General features: G+C 43.7%; 1 protein-coding gene across 1 annotated transcript in view; it reads left to right on the top strand.

Moving 5' to 3' along the window:
• The window catches only part of HES7 (hes family bHLH transcription factor 7), a 53846-nt gene that overhangs the window by 8592 nt on the left and 26063 nt on the right, over positions 1-19191 (top strand). Inside the window, exon 2 of the mRNA XM_077470625.1 lies at positions 7755-7850. Coding sequence (XP_077326751.1) covers positions 7755-7850 — 96 coding nt within the window. The remainder of the gene's footprint in view (positions 1-7754; positions 7851-19191) is intronic.

Below are 19191 nucleotides of genomic sequence, written 5' to 3'. Positions count from 1 at the left end.
CCAAGTTACCAGTCCTTATAAGAACTTTTGTGGAACAAGCAGGTTGTGTGTTAGTGATTAGCAGACTGTACGTCAGTCCCTATACCGCTGAAGGACTGCTGCAGTATAGGTGAGCGGTCAGCAGTGGTGCACGTCAACCCTATCTATTGTGGACCTATAGCGGTCCTTACAGAACAGCAGACTGTACCGCACTCAAGCCTATGTACCGTAGCACCCTATACCAAGTTACCAGTCCTTATAAGAACTTTTGTGGACCAAGCAGGTTGTGTATTAGTGTTTAGCAGACTGTACGTCAGTCCCTATACCGCTGAAGGACTGCTGCAGTATAGGGCAGCGGTCAGCAGTGGTGCACGTCAACCCTATCTATTGTGGACCGATAGCGGTCCTTACAGAACAGCAGACTGTACCGCACTCAAGCCTATGTACCGTAGCACCCTATACCAAGTTACCAGTCCTTATAAGAACTTTTGTGGAACAAGCAGGTTGTGTGTTAGTGATTAGCAGACTGTACGTCAGTCCCTATACCGCTGAAGGACTGCTGCAGTATAGGTGAGCGGTCAGCAGTGGTGCACGTCAACCCTATCTATTGTGGACCTATAGCGGTCCTTACAGAACAGCAGACTGTACCGCACTCAAGCCTATGTACCGTAGCACCCTATACCAAGTTACCAGTCCTTATAAGAACTTTTGTGGACCAAGCAGGTTGTGTATTAGTGTTTAGCAGACTGTACGTCAGTCCCTATACCGCTGAAGGACTGCTGCAGTATAGGGCAGCGGTCAGCAGTGGTGCACGTCAACCCTATCTATTGTGGACCGATAGCGGTCCTTACAGAACAGCAGACTGTACCGCACTCAAGCCTATGTACCGTAGCACCCTATACCAAGTTACCAGTCCTTATAAGAACTTTTGTGGACCAAGCAGGTTGTGTATTAGTGTTTAGCAGACTGTACGTCAGTCCCTATACCGCTGAAGGACTGCTGCAGTATAGGGCAGCGGTCAGCAGTGGTGCACGTCAACCCTATCTATTGTGGACCGATAGCGGTCCTTACAGAACAGCAGACTGTACCGCACTCAAGCCTATGTACCGTAGCACCCTATACCAAGTTACCAGTCCTTATAAGAACTTTTGTGGAACAAGCAGGTTGTGTATTAGTGTTTAGCAGACTGTACGTCAGTCCCTATACCGCTGAAGGACTGCTGCAGTATAGGGCAGCGGTCAGCAGTGGTGCACGTCAACCCTATCTATTGTGGACCGATAGCGGTCCTTACAGAACAGCAGACTGTACCGCACTCAAGCCTATGTACCGTAGCACCCTATACCAAGTTACCAGTCCTTATAAGAACTTTTGTGGAACAAGCAGGTTGTGTGTTAGTGATTAGCAGACTGTACGTCAGTCCCTATACCGCTGAAGGACTGCTGCAGTATAGGGCAGCGGTCAGCAGTGGTGCACGTCAACCCTATCTATTGTGGACCGATAGCGGTCCTTACAGAACAGCAGACTGTACCGCACTCAAGCCTATGTACCGTAGCACCCTATACCAAGTTACCAGTCCTTATAAGAACTTTTGTGGACCAAGCAGGTTGTGTATTAGTGTTTAGCAGACTGTACGTCAGTCCCTATACCGCTGAAGGACTGCTGCAGTATAGGGCAGCGGTCAGCAGTGGTGCACGTCAACCCTATCTATTGTGGACCGATAGCGGTCCTTACAGAACAGCAGACTGTACCGCACTCAAGCCTATGTACCGTAGCACCCTATACCAAGTTACCAGTCCTTATAAGAACTTTTGTGGAACAAGCAGGTTGTGTGTTAGTGATTAGCAGACTGTACGTCAGTCCCTATACCGCTGAAGGACTGCTGCAGTATAGGGCAGCGGTCAGCAGTGGTGCACGTCAACCCTATCTATTGTGGACCGATAGCGGTCCTTACAGAACAGCAGACTGTACCGCACTCAAGCCTATGTACCGTAGCACCCTATACCAAGTTACCAGTCCTTATAAGAACTTTTGTGGAACAAGTGAGTTGTGAATGTTTAGCAGACTGCAGCAGAAGGGCAGCAGTCAAGTATAATATCCTTTCTATATTTGGAAGAAAGAATATTATACATGTACAAGCCTATTACTGTACCACTGATACCAGTCCTGAAAAGAACCTTTGTGGAACTAATAATAACAGCAAGTCTTTAAAATTACCCTCACTGCCTGACAACACTGCTTCCTTCCTGTCCCTATACAAATTGGCAAAAAAAGAGAACGATTAGTGGTTACTGGAACAGCTCTTTTGTGGACCTTGATAGTAACAGCTAATGATGATGATGATGATGATGATGATGATGAAAGACTAATCTGGCTGTCCCTGTAGCATACACCGTCCTTTCCCTTTCTCTAAACTAACAAAAGACACTCAGGCTGCTGCAAGAATCAGCAGCACAGCAAACCTATCAACACCTAACACCTATACCAGTCCTGAAAAGAACTTTTGTGTACCAAATAGCTAGTGGTTTATCTCTCCCTACTCCACACAGGAACCTGTCCCTATCGTAACAGAAGAAAGAATGTAAAATGGCCACCGGATCGGGTGTATTTATAGGTTAGGGGGAATGTACAAGTGTCCATGTGCTGTCATGTCTCAATTGGCTGTCCTGTATCACATGATAAACGTGTCACCAAAGGTTAAAGTTCTTGTATACATTAAACACGTAAGTCCGCCGCGGCGAACGACGGAAAAAGGCGTTCGAACGTGCGGACCGCGAATGTCGGAAATTCGCCGCGAAACGACCGCCGGGCGAAACGTTCGTCCATCACTAGTTATAAGCCCTGTAAGGTGTGTTTTTGTTTTTTTTTCCCCATCATTGTCCTATTGGGGAAAATTACCTTCACTTGTCCCATAGCCAAAACAGGAAGTAAGAGGAAATCTCTGCAAATTTAAAGGAATCTTTAGGGGACCCCCCAGGTCACCAGAACTAGTTATCCCACTGGATTATTTCCACTCTTTTACTTTTCTAGGGACAACCCAAATTGTGGGATTTTTCAATGATCATGGTAAACAGGACAAATATAGAGAGGGTGAATCTCCCTAATGGGGGGGGGGGGGGGCACAGACAGCAATATAAGCTTACAGGGGTTCTAATCCCTCTTTCTTGGGCCCTCTCAAATCCACTTATCAACTATTTGCGGGCTCAAGGGGAAGCTGCCTTGGGCCCCACAACAGTGACTGGGCCTGGGGGGTAGCTGCCCCTTGAGCCCGCAAATGGTTGATAAGTGGATTTGAGAGGGCCCAAGAAAGAGGGATTAGAACCCCTGTAAGTGTGTGTGTGTGTGTGTGTGTGTGTGTGTGTGTGTGTGTATAGATAAAATAGATAGAGAGAGAGAGAGAGAGAGAGAGATATATATCTATCTATCTCTATCTCATTTTACATTTTTTTTTGTTAGTTCTGGATGTGTGTGGAAGGGTTAGAACCTCTGTTCTCTCTTTGTCCTGTCTCGGGATCTCCCTTGACTTGAGGAGAGACTCTCTCCTGATGTTGTGTCACCAAGACAGGAAGTTAAGGGAAATCGCCCCAATGGGGGAAAAAAACAAAAATGTGTTACCGATGGTGATTATGACATCAGTTGTGGAATCAACAAATCCAAATGATATATTATTTAAAAAAAACACTTGTTATATGCAAGTTAAAATGTATTTATAATAATGAAGTGTATGCCCTTAAAAACAAACAAACAAACAAAAAAAAAACAACGAAAGGAAAAAAAAAAAAAAAAAATAGTACATATAACAATGCAGTGCCTGTTTGTTTACAACAATATGTATTAACCACATGACCATGTCTGACATTCATTATAATGTATATAGCCACAGGACAGGATATAGTGTCGAGCAATCTACACACTTGACCAAAATTTTTAGGGGCGATTTCATTTCATAAATATAATATAAATACAATCTTGATTGCAATAATCTTATCCTGGTGCTTTCAATAAAAAAAAATAACATGATAATTATATTTGTACACAGACAGGGTAATCCTATTTCCATATTAAACGTGAGATTCGGCTTCCTGCTTTGCAGCACTACACAGTGAAAGATCTATGAGTCGGCCAATGATCATCAGCTCCACCTAGTGGCCAAAACGTGGTATCGTTTTCTGAACTACTTCAGTGTAGAGAAATATATACCTTGTTTTTGTCTAGAGGCCAAAATGCAGTATAGCTCTGACTAGATTTATCATTTCTAGTTATATAGGTACACTGGGTAATCAGATTTCTGTATTAAATGTGCAGATTCTGCTTCCTGCTTTACAGCACCACACAATGGCAGGTTTATGAATTGGCTGATTGCACATCAGCTCCATCTAGTGGCCAAAATGGGGTATCGTTTTCTGAACTACTTCAATGTAGAGAAATATACCTTGCTTTTTTGGCCAACAGATGGCGCTGACGATCAGAGGACTTAATCTATTACAGAAAATACGGGGAAAATGAGTCCAGTGTGTGTGTCACATTCGTCCAACAAATGTTTTATCAATAGATCCCTATGTATAGATTTTTCCTGCTATTTGGTTGGAGAAGGATGCCAGGGACATCATTGGAGCGTGGAGAGGGTAAGTAGAACTTGCCAATATTTTTTTTTTCTTAATATAGGGATAAGGGTTAAGAGTTTAACTTTAAGGAGCTGCGTCTGAGCGCACACGTGCGAGTTTGCGAGATGTGTGGGTGTGCCATAGAATGCATTAAGGTGAAAAATCTTTTACCTTTACAAACCCCTTTAACCCCTTCATCGTCCCCTAGTGGTTAACACCTTCCCTGCCAGTGTCATTTACACAGGAATCAGTGCATTTTTATAGCACTGATCGCCATATAAATGACAATGGTCCCAAAATAGTGTGAAAAGTGTCCGATGTGTCCGCCATAATGTCGCAGTCATGATAAAAATCTCAGATTGCCACCAATAATGCGATAAAACTATCCACTATATTGTAGGCACTATAACTTTTGTGCAAACCAATCAATATACACTTATTGAATTTTTTTTTTTTTTTTTTGATACCAAAAATATGTAGAAGAATACATATCGGCCTAAACTGAGGAAAACATCTGTTTGGTTTTTTTTGTATATATTTTTGCTTTTTTTTTTTTTTTTTTTTAAATTGTCTGTTTCCTTGTTTATAGCACAAAAAATAAAAACCACAGAGGTGATCAAATACCACCAAAAGAAAGCTCTATTTGTGAAAAAAAAAAAGGATGTCAATTTTGTTTGGGTGCAACGGCGCACAACCGCGCAATTGTCAAAGTGACGCAGTGCCGAATAGCAAAAAGTGGGGAAAAAAAATGTTTTTTCATAGTTTGTTATAAAATGTTTGAAAACGGGTAATTTTTTCTCCTCCTGATGTGCCCTGATGGGACGGTATTGATAGGTGGCACTGGTAGGCTTCACTAATGTGTCATGATGAGGTAGCACTGATGAGATGGCACTGGTAGGTGGCACTGATATGCTTCATTGATGAGGTGGCACTGATAGGTGGCACTGGCAGGCTTCACTGATGTGCCCTGATGGGATGGCACTGGTAGGTGGCACTGATGTGCCCTGGTGAGGTGGCACTGATAGGTGGCACTGATGCTTCACTGATAGGCACTGATGAGGCGGCACTGATGAGGCGGCACTGATGTGCCCTGGTGAGGGGGGACGCATGTGCCCTGGTGAGGGGGGACGCATGTGCCCTGGTGAGGGGGGACGCATGTGCCCTGGTGAGGGGGGACGCATGTGCCCTGGTGAGGGGGGACGCATGTGCCCTGGTGAGGGGGGACGCATGTGTCCTGGTGAGGGGGGACGCATGTGTCCTTGTGAGGTGGGACTGATAGTCTTCACTGATGAGGCGGCACTGATAGGCTTCACTGAGGCTTCAGTGATGAGGTGGCACTGATAGCTGCCACTGGTAGGTGGCACTGATGGGCACTATTAGGGGGCACTGACAGCACTGGGCAGCACCAGTGGGCACGGTTGGGACTGCACTGATCAGCACACTGATTATCAGTGCTGATGTCCATTCAACACAAGTCAATTATTGGCTCTCAGCGTGAGGAAAGGAAATACAGATTACCGACTTGTGTACATCCATAATTAGCTTTGGTTGGGCACAGCTGATCACGTGGCAGAGAGCAGCTGGTTGGCTCTTTACCCGGATCTGTGATCAGCAGTGTCTGGGGGATGCAGAGATCACAGAACACGCCGCTCACTGGCGGACGCGATCACAGAAGGAAGTCATGTGATGGCCTCCCAGAACTGTCTGGCCGCGCTGTTACCGCCATTCACCGTAGTCGGCAAGAGGTTAGGGCATACCTCCCACCTTTTTCAAATGGGAGCGAGGAACACCTATTAGCCAAAGTATGTAGGCAGAGGACACGCCCCCTGCCCCGCCCCCTTAAAGAAGATTTGGTTTTTCTTTCAATGTCACTTTTTGGTTTCAAAATAATCACCAGGACATATAGAGAGGGTGGATCCCTGTAATAGGGGCACATCATTGGGGACATGAAGGGTTATAAAACCCTGTCAGGGGTTCTAACCCTTTCACACACTATTCAAAATCAAAGAGAAAAAAAAAGTTATATTGAGAGATACACTTTAAGTCAACTAAAGGGGGACAATTCCTTTAAGTATTTGTGACTAGGCCAGGCTGTACATACACATTCTTCTATTACCCTCCAAGAGAACCTATCCATGGTAGAAAATAGATGGCCACTCGGGAAAACTCCTTTTTGTCGCTCTTTATTAGCTACATGACGACAAACTAACGCGTTTCGGCTATTACAGCCTTCCTCATGAGGAAGACTGTAATAGCCAAAACGCGTTAGACTTTAATGTACTGTATTCATTCTATGTAGCTAATAGAGTGACGAGGAGTTTACCAATTGGCCAGCTTTTTTTCTACCATGGATTGATTTTATTAGGGATTGGACGTCCCAGCCTGGGCACCGGTCTCTGGCATCTACATTCAAGGTATAAGCAGTTGAGCTTGGGTATGTTTTTTTTTGTCTCCTAGAGAACCTGTTTTATGATGCAGACCCATGACAAGTCTCCATTAAAGTGGTTGTAAACCCTTCCATATACCCAGTAAAGCGACTGGCCTCAGGTGATACACAGAGATGAAACAAATCCTCCTACATAAGTTGTACCTGTTTACCTGCAGTTTTCTCTTCTCTACATCCATTCAAAGGGCTGAATTATAAAGCTTTTCTGGGAGCTCAGAAAAAAAGGGGGCGGTGAGCTGAAGTCCCACTCTGCGGAGCTCAGTGAAGAGAGCTCTGACAGATGATTGGAGGAAATTGACACAACCAACCTCCACACAGGAACAGAGCTGAGGCTGTCAATCACAGTCTGTGTGCTGGAGGTCCCTCCCCTGTCACCTTTTTCCTCTTGGTGTCAGGAAAGCTTGTCAGAAGTGATTCATGCTGATGGCAGAGAAAGGAAGCAGCAGACACAAATGGCACTTAGTGCTCTGAACTGAGACGAGCGCACACTATAGAGGGATTTGCTTTGTTCATTGTTCATATCTGAAGTTTACAACCACTTTAACTTTTAGAGCTACAATGTATCTTAAAAATCTATGATCGGTTATTTGCTATTGAACACTTATCTCATATAAATTGTCTTTATCCTTCCGTTACCGGATCACTCGCCCTCGCAGTCTGTGGGCGGAGCTGAGCGGGAACTATGGGAGGGGTTTTGGTGCTCCTTGTTAACTTGTTCCTGTCTGTAGATCCTCAAGCCTGTGGTGGAGAAGCAGAGGCGAGATCGGATTAACCGGAGCCTGGACGAGATGAGGGTCCTGCTTCTGAAGCTTACCGGCAATCAGGTTAGTGACAATTTGCAAAGTCCAATTAAAGCTAAAGGCTAATCTACTTATATTTTGCCTCGTCTGGTTCCTCCCCATCAACATACAAATTTTTATTATATACTTAATTTTTGACAGTGATGTCATCATTGGGTCACTGTGCTTCTCTATGCAATGCAAGTAGATGATGGCTGGTAGGAGGGGCCATTAGTGGGCTGTACATTCCTGAAAATATCCCAGCACCCACCTCAGTGTTCTTATCCAGAGCCCTTCGTCCTGATCACTGCCTGTACATGCTAGAAAGTACAAATCTACCCCCCTGCTGGAATCCCTCCTCCCAGTACAAATCTTTGCCCCACCCCCCCAAATTCCCCCAGCACAAATCCTCTCCCCATCACTCCAAATCCCCCCCCCATCAGCACAAATCATCTTCCACCTATCCCCTCTTACAACACAAATCCCCCCCCCCCTCCTAGCACAAATCATATCCCCCTAACTCCCCTAGCACAAATCAATCTTCCCCCTTTTACCTCTCCAAGCACAAGTTAACCCCCAACCGCCCCTCCCAGCACACCCCCCCCAGCACAAATCATCTTATTCCCCCCCAACACAAGTCATATTCCTCCTATCACCTCTCCCAGCACACATGCCCCCCCAACCCCCCCCCTCCTAGCACAAATCATCTACCCCCACCCCTCCTAACACAAATCCTCTTCCAACTATCCCCTTTCCCAGCACAAATCATCTTCCCCTTATCCCCTCGCCCAATAGAAATCCCCGTAAATCACCACTCTTTGCACGCACCCCCCTTCAAATTTTCCAATTATTACCCCCTTTCTGCCTCCTAAATTCCTCCTTGAAACACAAATCCCCTCTCCCCAATTTCATTGCAGACCCCCCCCCCCCCACCTCACATGACACAGCAGTGCCCAGGGCAGCCGTCTCCCCTGCCAACCCCTTGCCCAGGCTCTGGTCTTGATGTAAACAGTAGGCGGGCTCTTGGGAGGAGTTATACTAGTATCAAAGTGCCTTGATAGGTGGATGTCAATTCGGAGGAGTGGGTGTTCCCATACAGACCGCCTAAGGTAACGCCCACATGGGATTATGAGCCTACATGTAGGACAGAACTGAAATCCAATAAATTAAAAGGGGCGGGCCAGTCAAATGGGGAGGAGGGGCTAGATGATGCTGAAAGGGACACTCAGACGGAAGGGGCAGGCTATATTTGACTTGCAACAGATTCTAATGTACATTGTGAGACACTCACAGTGTGCAGTGAAATCGGAGTAAACCATTTCCGTCCAGGAGAGGAGTCTGTACAACTGTGCTAGAGTGAAGGGGAGGCCGGAGGTCATGACGGTTACAATACTGAAAATAATCTTGTCTGTGTTATTTGTTACTTTTCATTTAAAAGTGAGAATAAAGAGAATTTAAAGTCTCCTTTTTCTTTAAAAATAAACATTTCTATACTCACCTGTTCTGTGTAATGGTTTTGCACAGAGCAGCCCTGATCCTCCTCTTCTTGGGTCCCTCTTCGGCTGTCCTGGCCCCTCCCTCCAGCTGAGTGCCCCCCACAGCAAACAGCTTACTATGGGGGCACCTGAGCAGGCTCGCTCCCGAGCTCCTGCTTTGTGTGTCCATTCACACACGGATCGTGGCTCAGCCCCACCCTTGCTCTCTCCTCATTGGCTCACTGGCTTCCATTGACAGTAGCGGGAGACAGCGGCTCGGCCAACGAGGAGGAAGAAGCCCAGGAGAGCCGCTTGCTCTAGTGCACATCACTGGATTGAGAGGGGGCTCAGGTAAGTACTGGGGTCTGGCTGCTGCACACAGAAGTTTATTTTTTTTATTCTTATTTTTTTTACCTTCATGCATAGAATTAATGAAGGTAAAAAAAAACGTTGTGCCTTTACAACCACTTTAACCCCTTGGTCACGGGCGCCTCCCAGCACTTTAAGGGGTTTTGGATGCCGGGAGGTGGGGTATGATCATTGATGGCCACCTTCTGGAAATGCTCGGGGCCTGGCTGTTATGCCGCTCCTCTGACTTCTTGGTATAAAACCTTTGCTGCGCGGATCATGTGACAAACACTTCCACAATTAGGGCTAAAAAATTGCCATATTATGTGTAATTCCTATATCAGCGCCATCTAGTGGCCACAATACTTTTTTTTTTTTTTTCCTCGATTGAGATAGTTCCAGAAAAAAAAACACATAAAGGCCATTAGGTGACGCTAATGATATACTGTAAGAATGTGTGATTCTTATATTAGCTATTGGCTTCACGGCCGAGTACCTGTTGCGCATGTGCACTGCGCTCTCTCAGTTGCCCGGCAGAAGAGGAGGGAGGAGGGGGGCGACGGAGCCGCTGACGTAATTTGCCATGGTAAGGTCTCCCAGAAGTGGGGACAGGGTGCCTGTAAAAAACAGGTATCCCCCCCCCTTAAAGGTGCCAAATGTGGCACCGGAGGGGGGGGGGGAATTAGATAAGCGTAAGTTCCACTTTTGGGCGGAACTCTACTTTAAGGTAGAGAAAAAGAGAAAACCCCCTTCATTGGGACTTTGTAGGCAACATACACATGAAAATGTACACATATAAAAAATAAAAATAAAAAAAAAAACAAGTTGCATGAAAAATATGACAGCAAAATGGTACTCTCCGGTATATAGTGATCCCCGGTACCCGACGTGTTTCTTATTAAACAACTTCGTCAGGGATATAAAATAGGAGTATGTATGGTCATAATTTGTTTTTACTATAAAAGATAAAAAAGGACATGTTTTAAGGCGTGGGTGCCCAACTTGTGGCCCTCAAGCTGTTGTGGCACTACAAGTCCCATCATGCCTCTGCCTTTGGGAGTCATGCTTGTAACTGTCAGTGGCTTGCAATGCCTTGTGGTACTTGTAGTTCCACAACAGCTGGAGGGGCCACAGAATGAGCACCCATGCTTTAAGGTATGTCTGGGGAAAAAAAAATCATTATGGCAACTAGTTGACGCTGTGTACTTGGCTGCCATGCTGGTTCTCTGACTTCAGTATTTAGTATTGTATGTATAAAATGTTTTTTGTGTGGATCTGACAAACATTCACACAATCAGAGCAAGAATTGACATATTTCCTCTATTATGTTTTGATTCCTATATAATCAGTGCCATCTAGTGGCCACAAAACTTTTTTTTTTTATCCTGATTGAGATTTTTCTGGAAAGAACACTTTATGGCCATTAGGTGGCACTGATGATAGAAGAACAGGGATGTGCGATTCCTATATTGGCAGCACCATCTGGTGGCCACAATATATCTTTCCCGATTAAGGTATGTCTGGGGGAAAAAAAGCGCATTGGGACCACTAGCTGACACTGTGTACTTGGCTGCCATGCTGGCTCTCTGACTTCAATATTTAGGAGTCTATGTATAAAACATTTTATTGTGCAGATCTGATAAACATTTACACAATCAGAACAAACATTGCTGTTCTCTATTATGTGTGATTCCCATATCCTCAGCGCCATCTAGTGGCCACAATAATATATATATATATTTTTTTTTTTACTGGTTGATGTATTTTTGGGGAACAAAAGCTCATAGTGGCCTCTAGGTGTCGCTGTTGATGTAGGAATCACACATAATGGAGAAAAGTGCTTTACATTTTACACAAACATCCCCTAAGACCATTGAAGACAGAGGACCAACATGGCATCCAGGCACACAGTGCCACCTAGTGGCCATAATGGGTATATTTTTTATATATTTTTTTTTCCAGACTTGCCTCAATCAAGATAAAGAAGTATTGTGGACATTACATGGTGCTGACAATATAGGAATCACACATTATAGAGGAAGGATAGCAATTTTCACCCTGATTGTGTGAATGTTTTTCACTCAATCTGCACAATGAACATTTTTACATATAGACCCCATGGAGTCAAGGCCAAAAAAAAAAAAAGTCCATATACTGTATATAGGTGCATTAAGTATGTTTTAAAACACTTCAAATATAAATTAAATATATATTAGATTTAATTAAAAAAAAATTATATATAATATAGATCCTTTCTCTATATATCTTTTAAATAAAATAAGATATTTATTAGATATATATTAATTATATTTTTTACAATACAGCTAGTGTAAGGGCTTATGATATATAGTAATGTTAAAATACCGCCATTAGGTGGCGATGGTGATCTAGGAATCATACACATAAGCAGTACAAGCCCCTGGTTTGCAATTGGATGGATTGGTGGATAGATAAAATGTTTAATAGAGCATACACAGTAGGTAACGTAGATGATACTGATACAAGTTTTGGTAAAAACAGTTAAACATGATAATAACACTGATAACTTCTAGTAAACCTGATATAATAACAGTCCACCAATAACATATAATGATATACAATTACTGCGAGGTAATGCCTGCAAGACCTATGGCCTCAGTATTCCTTGTGTATTGATTGGTGCATATGCCATATGTAAGTTGCATCAGATAGGATAAAGATTAATTAAAGCATGGTATCTTGTAGCTCTACGTGTTTCGTGGCTAGTTGCCATTCATCAGGAGAAAATGTGTGGTGCGTCCGTAATTTAAAAGTGAAACAGTAATCTATCATGTATTAACATGAAAAACGGATGAAACCTTTCCTAGTAAAAAGCAACCAGGTGAGGAGTACAAAGACAAGTTTGTCTTGCCTACAGCCAAGCATGGTGGTGGGAGTGTCATGGTCTGGGGCTGCATGAGTGCTGCTGGCACTGCGGAGCTACAGATCATTGAGGGAACCATGAATGCCAACATGTACTGTGATATACTGAAGCAGAGCATGATCCCTTCCCTTCAGAGCCTGGGCCGCAGGGCAGTATTCCAACATGATAACGACCCCAAACACACTTCCAAGACAACCACTGCCTTGCTAAAGAAGCTGAAGGTAAAGGTGATGGACTGGCCAAGCATATCTCCAGACCTAAACCGTATTGAACATCTGTGGGGCATCCTCAAATGGAAGGTGGAGGAGCGCAAGGTCTCCAACATCCACCAGCTCCGTTATGTCTTCATGGAGGAGTGGAAGAGGACTCCAGTGGCAACCTGTGAAGCTCTGGTGAACTCCATGCTCAAGAAGGTTAAGGCAGTGCTGGAAAATAATGGTGGCCACACAAAATATTGACACTTTGGGCCAAATTTGGGCATTTTCACTTAGGGGTGTACTCACTTTTGTTGCCAGCGATTTAGACATTAACCATCTCAATACAGGACACATTCATCCCCTTCCTGCCCAGGCTTTTTTTTTTTTTTTTTTTTAGCTTTCAGAGCTGTCACACTTTGAATGACAATTGCATGGGCACTGATGAGGAGGCACTAATATGCCACACTGATGGGCACTGGTATGCGGCACTGATAGATGGCAGTGGTGGGCACTAATGGGCGGCACTGATGGGAGGCACTGACTGGCATTACTTACGGGCACTGATTGGTGGCACTTATGGTCACTAATTGGTGGAACTTCTGGGGCTTTCCTGTAATCGGGGCAGTGATGATGAGTGCCCTGATTACCTGCCCAGGTCTCCCCTGTGAGGAGATGCTGCTGATTGGCACTCCTTATCACACACTCTGTCAGTGTGAGGCAACGAGAGCCGATTCACGGCACACCCTTGTTTACATGTGACCGGCTGTGATTGGACACAGCCGATCACATGGTTATAGAGCCGATCTCTTTACAGAGATCGGGCTCACGCTGTGTCCTAGAGACATAGCACGGCCATGATCGTTGTGCTGTGTGCCCCGAGGACACTTTTTTTTTTTTCCCCCATTTAAATTTTTTTTTTAATACTCGAACATTATAAAAGTGTAACACTTAAGTTCACTTTTATTTTCTAAATTCCAGCTCCCCTATGTACCTCTGTTGCAGAACAGAAAAAGCTTTCTCTGAATTTAAGGTCAGACCTTACCTGAGCCTCCAGTAAGTTTGATAAAGAAACTCCTCCATTACTTCTTGCTCCATCCTGAAATTTGGTATTTGGGATGTAAAAACCGTCAGAAGGAAGTACTTAGCAGCTGACCTCATTAACTCACACCCTGCACCTGCCCTCCTCCTCCAGGAGATTGCTCCCACCCCCCCTCTGCAGTTTCAATGTTTTTAAATGCAGATATTGTCGGCGAGCTTCTCTCCATACAGTCTTCAATAGTTTTGTACCTTACCTTCATCTTGCACAGATTATTCACTTTGGCAGAGTGTGCAGGAGCTGAGCGATCACATACCAGAACATACCAGCCTATGTGGAGGAGGGCTGTAGTGTTGAAAACGGCATGTCCCTGGAAGTCTGTAAAGCTCGCCATACACTATACCACCTGATTGTACAATCTGCTTTTAGATATAGACCATCAACTATGTAGTGCAGGGGCCTGCCTGATTGGATACAAAGTGATTGGATAGATAGGTGTGTTCTCCTATTGTATAGCTTTGGTAGATGCAAAGAAGATTGTACAGAGATTTTACAATAAAATTGTATAGTGCATGGTGAGCTTTACAGACTTCCACTAACTCCTTTATAGCTGTATAGTGAGAATTACAGACTTGCAAGGACACCGTTTCATGTGTATATTGTATAGTGAGCATTACACACTTCCAGGGACACCTTTTATATATCTATAGTGTATGGTGAGCTTTACAGACTTCTTCCAGGGACACCTTTATACCTGTATGGTGAGAATTACAGGCTTCCAGGGACATCTTTGCCCATATATAGTGTATGGTGAGTTTTACAGACTTCCAGGGACACCTTTATACCTGTATAGTGAGAATTACAGACTTCCAGGACCACCTTTACCCATATATAGTGTATAGTGAGCATAACAGACTTCCAGGGACACCTTTTATACACCTAAAATTAACTAGTCGCAATTTCAGTGCCATTGATTGAAAACAACATCACAAAAAGAGAATCGAACACATTTTGCCACGTGAAAAGAAAACGAGCATTAAACGCAGCAAAACGCTCAATAAAAAAAACTGTGCAACACGCCAGCATGTCCCATGAGCTACTTTGCCATGTGTAGTACAGCCCATTGAAATCAGCAGGCTGCCATATGTCTGTCATGGAAATAACGCACCAAAAAACCTGCGCTACAACTATTCTAGATGTTTCCACAAGAACAATGAGGCTCCATGTACATTACCGAATGTACAGAAAACGTTTGCTTTGCGGCACCCGCTGGAAACGCAAGTTACACTTGCATTGCCATTAAAGGTTAAGGGGATGCCAATTAACAGGCATGCTTCTGGCGCGCAACAAACGCACTGCAAGCGCACCAAAAAGTCTGGGTAAAAAATGCCACACTACACGCTTAAAAAAAAAAAAAGTTCCGCAGCCTCTTTTGGGGGTTTATCACCCAAATCTAAATGAGATTGTACAATCAGATTATAATGTGTATGGTCACGCCTAAGGGAAGAAGGTGGAAATAATACAAGAGGTGGTGTAGTGATGAGGGAGGTGTGGTCCAGAATGGTGACCATGCCCTATTTTGTGGTGCATGATGGGAGATGATCTCCAAGAAGTGATGGAACCAAATATCTTTTTTTTTTTTTTTTAACGTTTCAAACAGAAATGTGATAATTCAAAACTTCCGCGGAGGAGGTGGGAGACAAACACATCGGGATGGCTGGGATAGAGAAGACATAACAAAAGCCTTTGGAAAAGTGACATTCTACCAGTTAAGAACAGCCCTATAACAGGTTTACTGCTGCAGCATTGCCTTCCCATGCAGAATCACGTATATATACAGTATCTCACAAAAGTAAGTACACCCCTCACATCTTTGTAGATATTTTATTCTATCTTTTCATGTGACAGCACTGAAGAAATTACACTCTTCTACAATGTAAAGTAGTGAGTGTACAGCTTGTATAACAGTGTAAATTTGTTGTCCCCTCAAAATAACTCAACACACAGCTATTAATGTCTAAACTGCTGGCAACAAAAGTGAGTACACCCCTAAGTGAAATGTGCATATTTGGCCCAATTAGCCATTTTCCCTCCACAGTGTCATGTGACTCATTAGTGTTACAAGGTCTCAGGTATGAATGGGGAGCAGGTGTGTTAGATTTGATGTTATCGCTCTCACTCTCTCATACTGGTCACTGGAAGTTCAACATGCACCTCATGGCAAAGAACTCTGAGGATCTGAAAAAAAGAATTGTTGCTCTACATAAAGATGGTCTAGGCTATAAGAAGATTGCCAAGACCCTGAAACTGGGCTGCAGCACATTGGCCAAGACCATACAGAGGTTTAACAGGACAGGTTCCTTTCAGAACAGGTCTCACCATGGTCAACCAAAGAAGTTGAGCGCACACACTCCGCATAATATCCAGAAGTTGTCTTTGGAAAATAGACGTATGAGTGCTGCCAGCATTGCTGCAGAGGTTGAAGGTGTGGGGGGGTTAGCCTGTCAGTGCTTAGACCATACGCCGCACACTGCATCAAATTGGTCTGCATGTCTGTCATCCCAGAAGGAACCCTCTTCTAAAGATGATGCACAAGAAAGCCCACAAACAGTTTGCTGAAGAAAAGCAGACTAAGGACATGGATTACTGGAACCATGTCCTGCGGTCTGATGAGACCATGATAAACGTATTTGGTTCAGATGGTGTCAATCGTGTGGTGGCAACCAGGTGAGGAGTACAAAGACAAGTGTGTCTTGCCTACAGTCAAGCATGGTGATGAGAGTGTCATGGTCTGGGGCTGCATTAGTGCTGCCGGCACTGGGGAGCTACAGATCATTGAGGGAACCATGAATGCCAACATGTACTGTGACATACTGAAGCAGAGCATGATCTCCTCCTTTCAGAGACTGGGCCGCAGGGCAGTATTCCAACATGATAACGACCCCAAACACATCTCCAAGACGACCACTGCCTTGCTAAAGAAGCTGAGGGTAAAGGTGGTGGACTGACCAAGCATCTCTCCAGACCTAAACCCTATTGAGCGTCTGTGGGGCATCCTCAAATGGAAGGTGGAGGAGTGCAAGGTCTCTAACATCCACCAGCTCAGTGATGTCATCATGGAGGAGTGGAAGAGGATTCCAGTGACAACCTGTGAAGCTCTGGTGACCTCCATGCCCAAGAGGCTTAAGACAGTGCTGGAAAATAATGGCGGCCACACAAAATATTAACACTTTGGGCCCAATTTGGACATTTTCACTTAGGGGTGTACTCACTTTTGTTGCCAGCGGTTTAGACATTAATGGCTGTGTGTTGAGTTATTTTGAGGGGACAGCAAATTTACACTGTTATACAAGCTGTACACTCACTACTTTACATTGAAGCAAAGTGTCATTTCTTCAGTGTTGTCACATGAAAAGATAGAATGAAATATTTACAAAAATGTGAGGGGTGTACTCACTTTTGTGAGATACTGTACATACATGTTTCTGCACTTCCACCTAGGGGGCGCACACTGATCTGCGAGTGCTGGGCACTGGATGTCCGCCAGCACCAGCCGATCGTCGCGCAGAGACACACGACGGATCTCCTTTAAAGAAGGCAGATTTCCATTCTGACGGGGGAACAGATTTTGTTTTACTGCAAAGCATAAAATAAAATCCATCATATCCCTTAGTAAAAGCAGCACACATAGTAAACACAAACACTGGTTAGGCACACATTTAACCCTTTGATTGCGCTAGATGTTTAACCCCTTCCCAGCCAGTGTCATTAGTACAGTGACTGTGCATATTTTTAGCACTGATCACTGTATTAGTGCCACTGGTTCCTGCACAGTGTCAAATGTGTCAGTTAGTGTCCGATTGTCCACCGCAATATCGCGGTCTCGCTATAAGTCGCTGATTGGTGCCATTACTTGTAAAAAAAAAAAATCATAAAAAAAAATAATCCAGTATATATGCCATAGTTTGTAGACACGATAACTTTTGCACACACCAATCAATACGCTTATTGGGATTTTTTTAACCAAAAATTTGTAACAGAATACACATTGGCCTAAATTGATGAAGAAATTAAAAAAAAAATTTTAGCATTTTTTTTTTTATTGGGTATGTTTTACAGCAGAAAGTAAAAAAATAAATTGTCGGCCTTTTTTTGTTTATAGCGCCAAAAAAAAAAAAAAAACGCAGAGGTGATCTAAAAGCTCTCTTTGTGGGGGGAAAATAACATTAATTTTATTTGGGTACAGCATCGCACGACTGCGCAATTGTCAGTTAAAATAACACACAAATGTCACACACATCTGTGCAAATTTTAGCAGTCGTTTCTCTAACAGATTAATTGCAATGATCATCAGCTCCCTCTAGTGGGTAAAATGAGATATATATTCTCATTGAGGGATTTCAGAACACTATACTGCATTTTGGCCAGTAGATGGAGCTGATGATCCTAGGAATTCATCTGTTACATAATACAGCCAATATTTGTTCAGCCTGCGTGAAATGTGTGTGACGTTCATTCAACGAATGTTTCATAAATAGACTCCCTAATCTATCTGTATGTGTAGCCAAAGCTATTTTTAAATCGCAAGGCCGTGAGAACTAAGCCATTCTTTCTATGATTTAAAACGCAGATCGCCAGACGGGTATTTAGTGTATAGTGAATTTCAAGATCTTAAAGCAGAACTCCAGTCAAAAACAAGATAAAAATGAATAACCTATTAAAAGATCAATTTAAAAATACCAGCGTTTGCTGCAAAATTAACCTTCAATCCAGAGATTTCTCCTGCAGTGCTTTTTTTCTGCCACTAGATGTCCTCAAGTCTGATGGCAAGCATCATTCCTCTGAGACCAGGTAATCCATAACACGCCTTCTTTTCAATGCTTAGAGCGATTGGCTCCTTGTGCTTCTTCTTCCTTTCACACTCCAGCCCTGTTGTACAGGGACTGCAAGAGGCTGATACCAGGCCACAGACAGGTACTGGCAGTACTTCTGATTAAAAATATATATATTTATTGATTGCAGAGCTGCATTTATTTCTTATATGTGCCTATAATTCAGCTCTAATGTATTGTTTTTTTAAATGCTGAAACAAAGTTTTGCACACAGATGAAGAATCTGTATATATTGTATAATAGGCAACTGTGCCTGCAACGTATACATATCCACAAAATATACACCAAAGCAAGAGATTTAAATCATTAATATAATTGATAAGAAATACTGTATTACTACGGTTACATGATATGTCCACAGTTCATCCAAAACCCATCCTCATCTCCCTCCCCACTACTCATCTTCATAACTCCTCCTCCTCTCCCTTCCCCATCCTCTTCTACATAACCTCTTCTCATCTCTCTCTCCTATCTTGATTTCCATAATTCCTTATTATCCCCCAACCTCCCCCCATCCTCATTTCCATAACCTCTTC

The sequence above is a fragment of the Lithobates pipiens genome, unplaced genomic scaffold (assembly GCF_037356315.1).
Source record: "Lithobates pipiens isolate NorthernLeopardFrog02 unplaced genomic scaffold, aLitPip1_a1.2 Scaffold_8, whole genome shotgun sequence".
In the NCBI taxonomy this organism is placed as follows: domain Eukaryota; kingdom Metazoa; phylum Chordata; class Amphibia; order Anura; family Ranidae; genus Lithobates; species Lithobates pipiens.
This window is presented reverse-complemented; position numbering and strand designations above follow the sequence as displayed.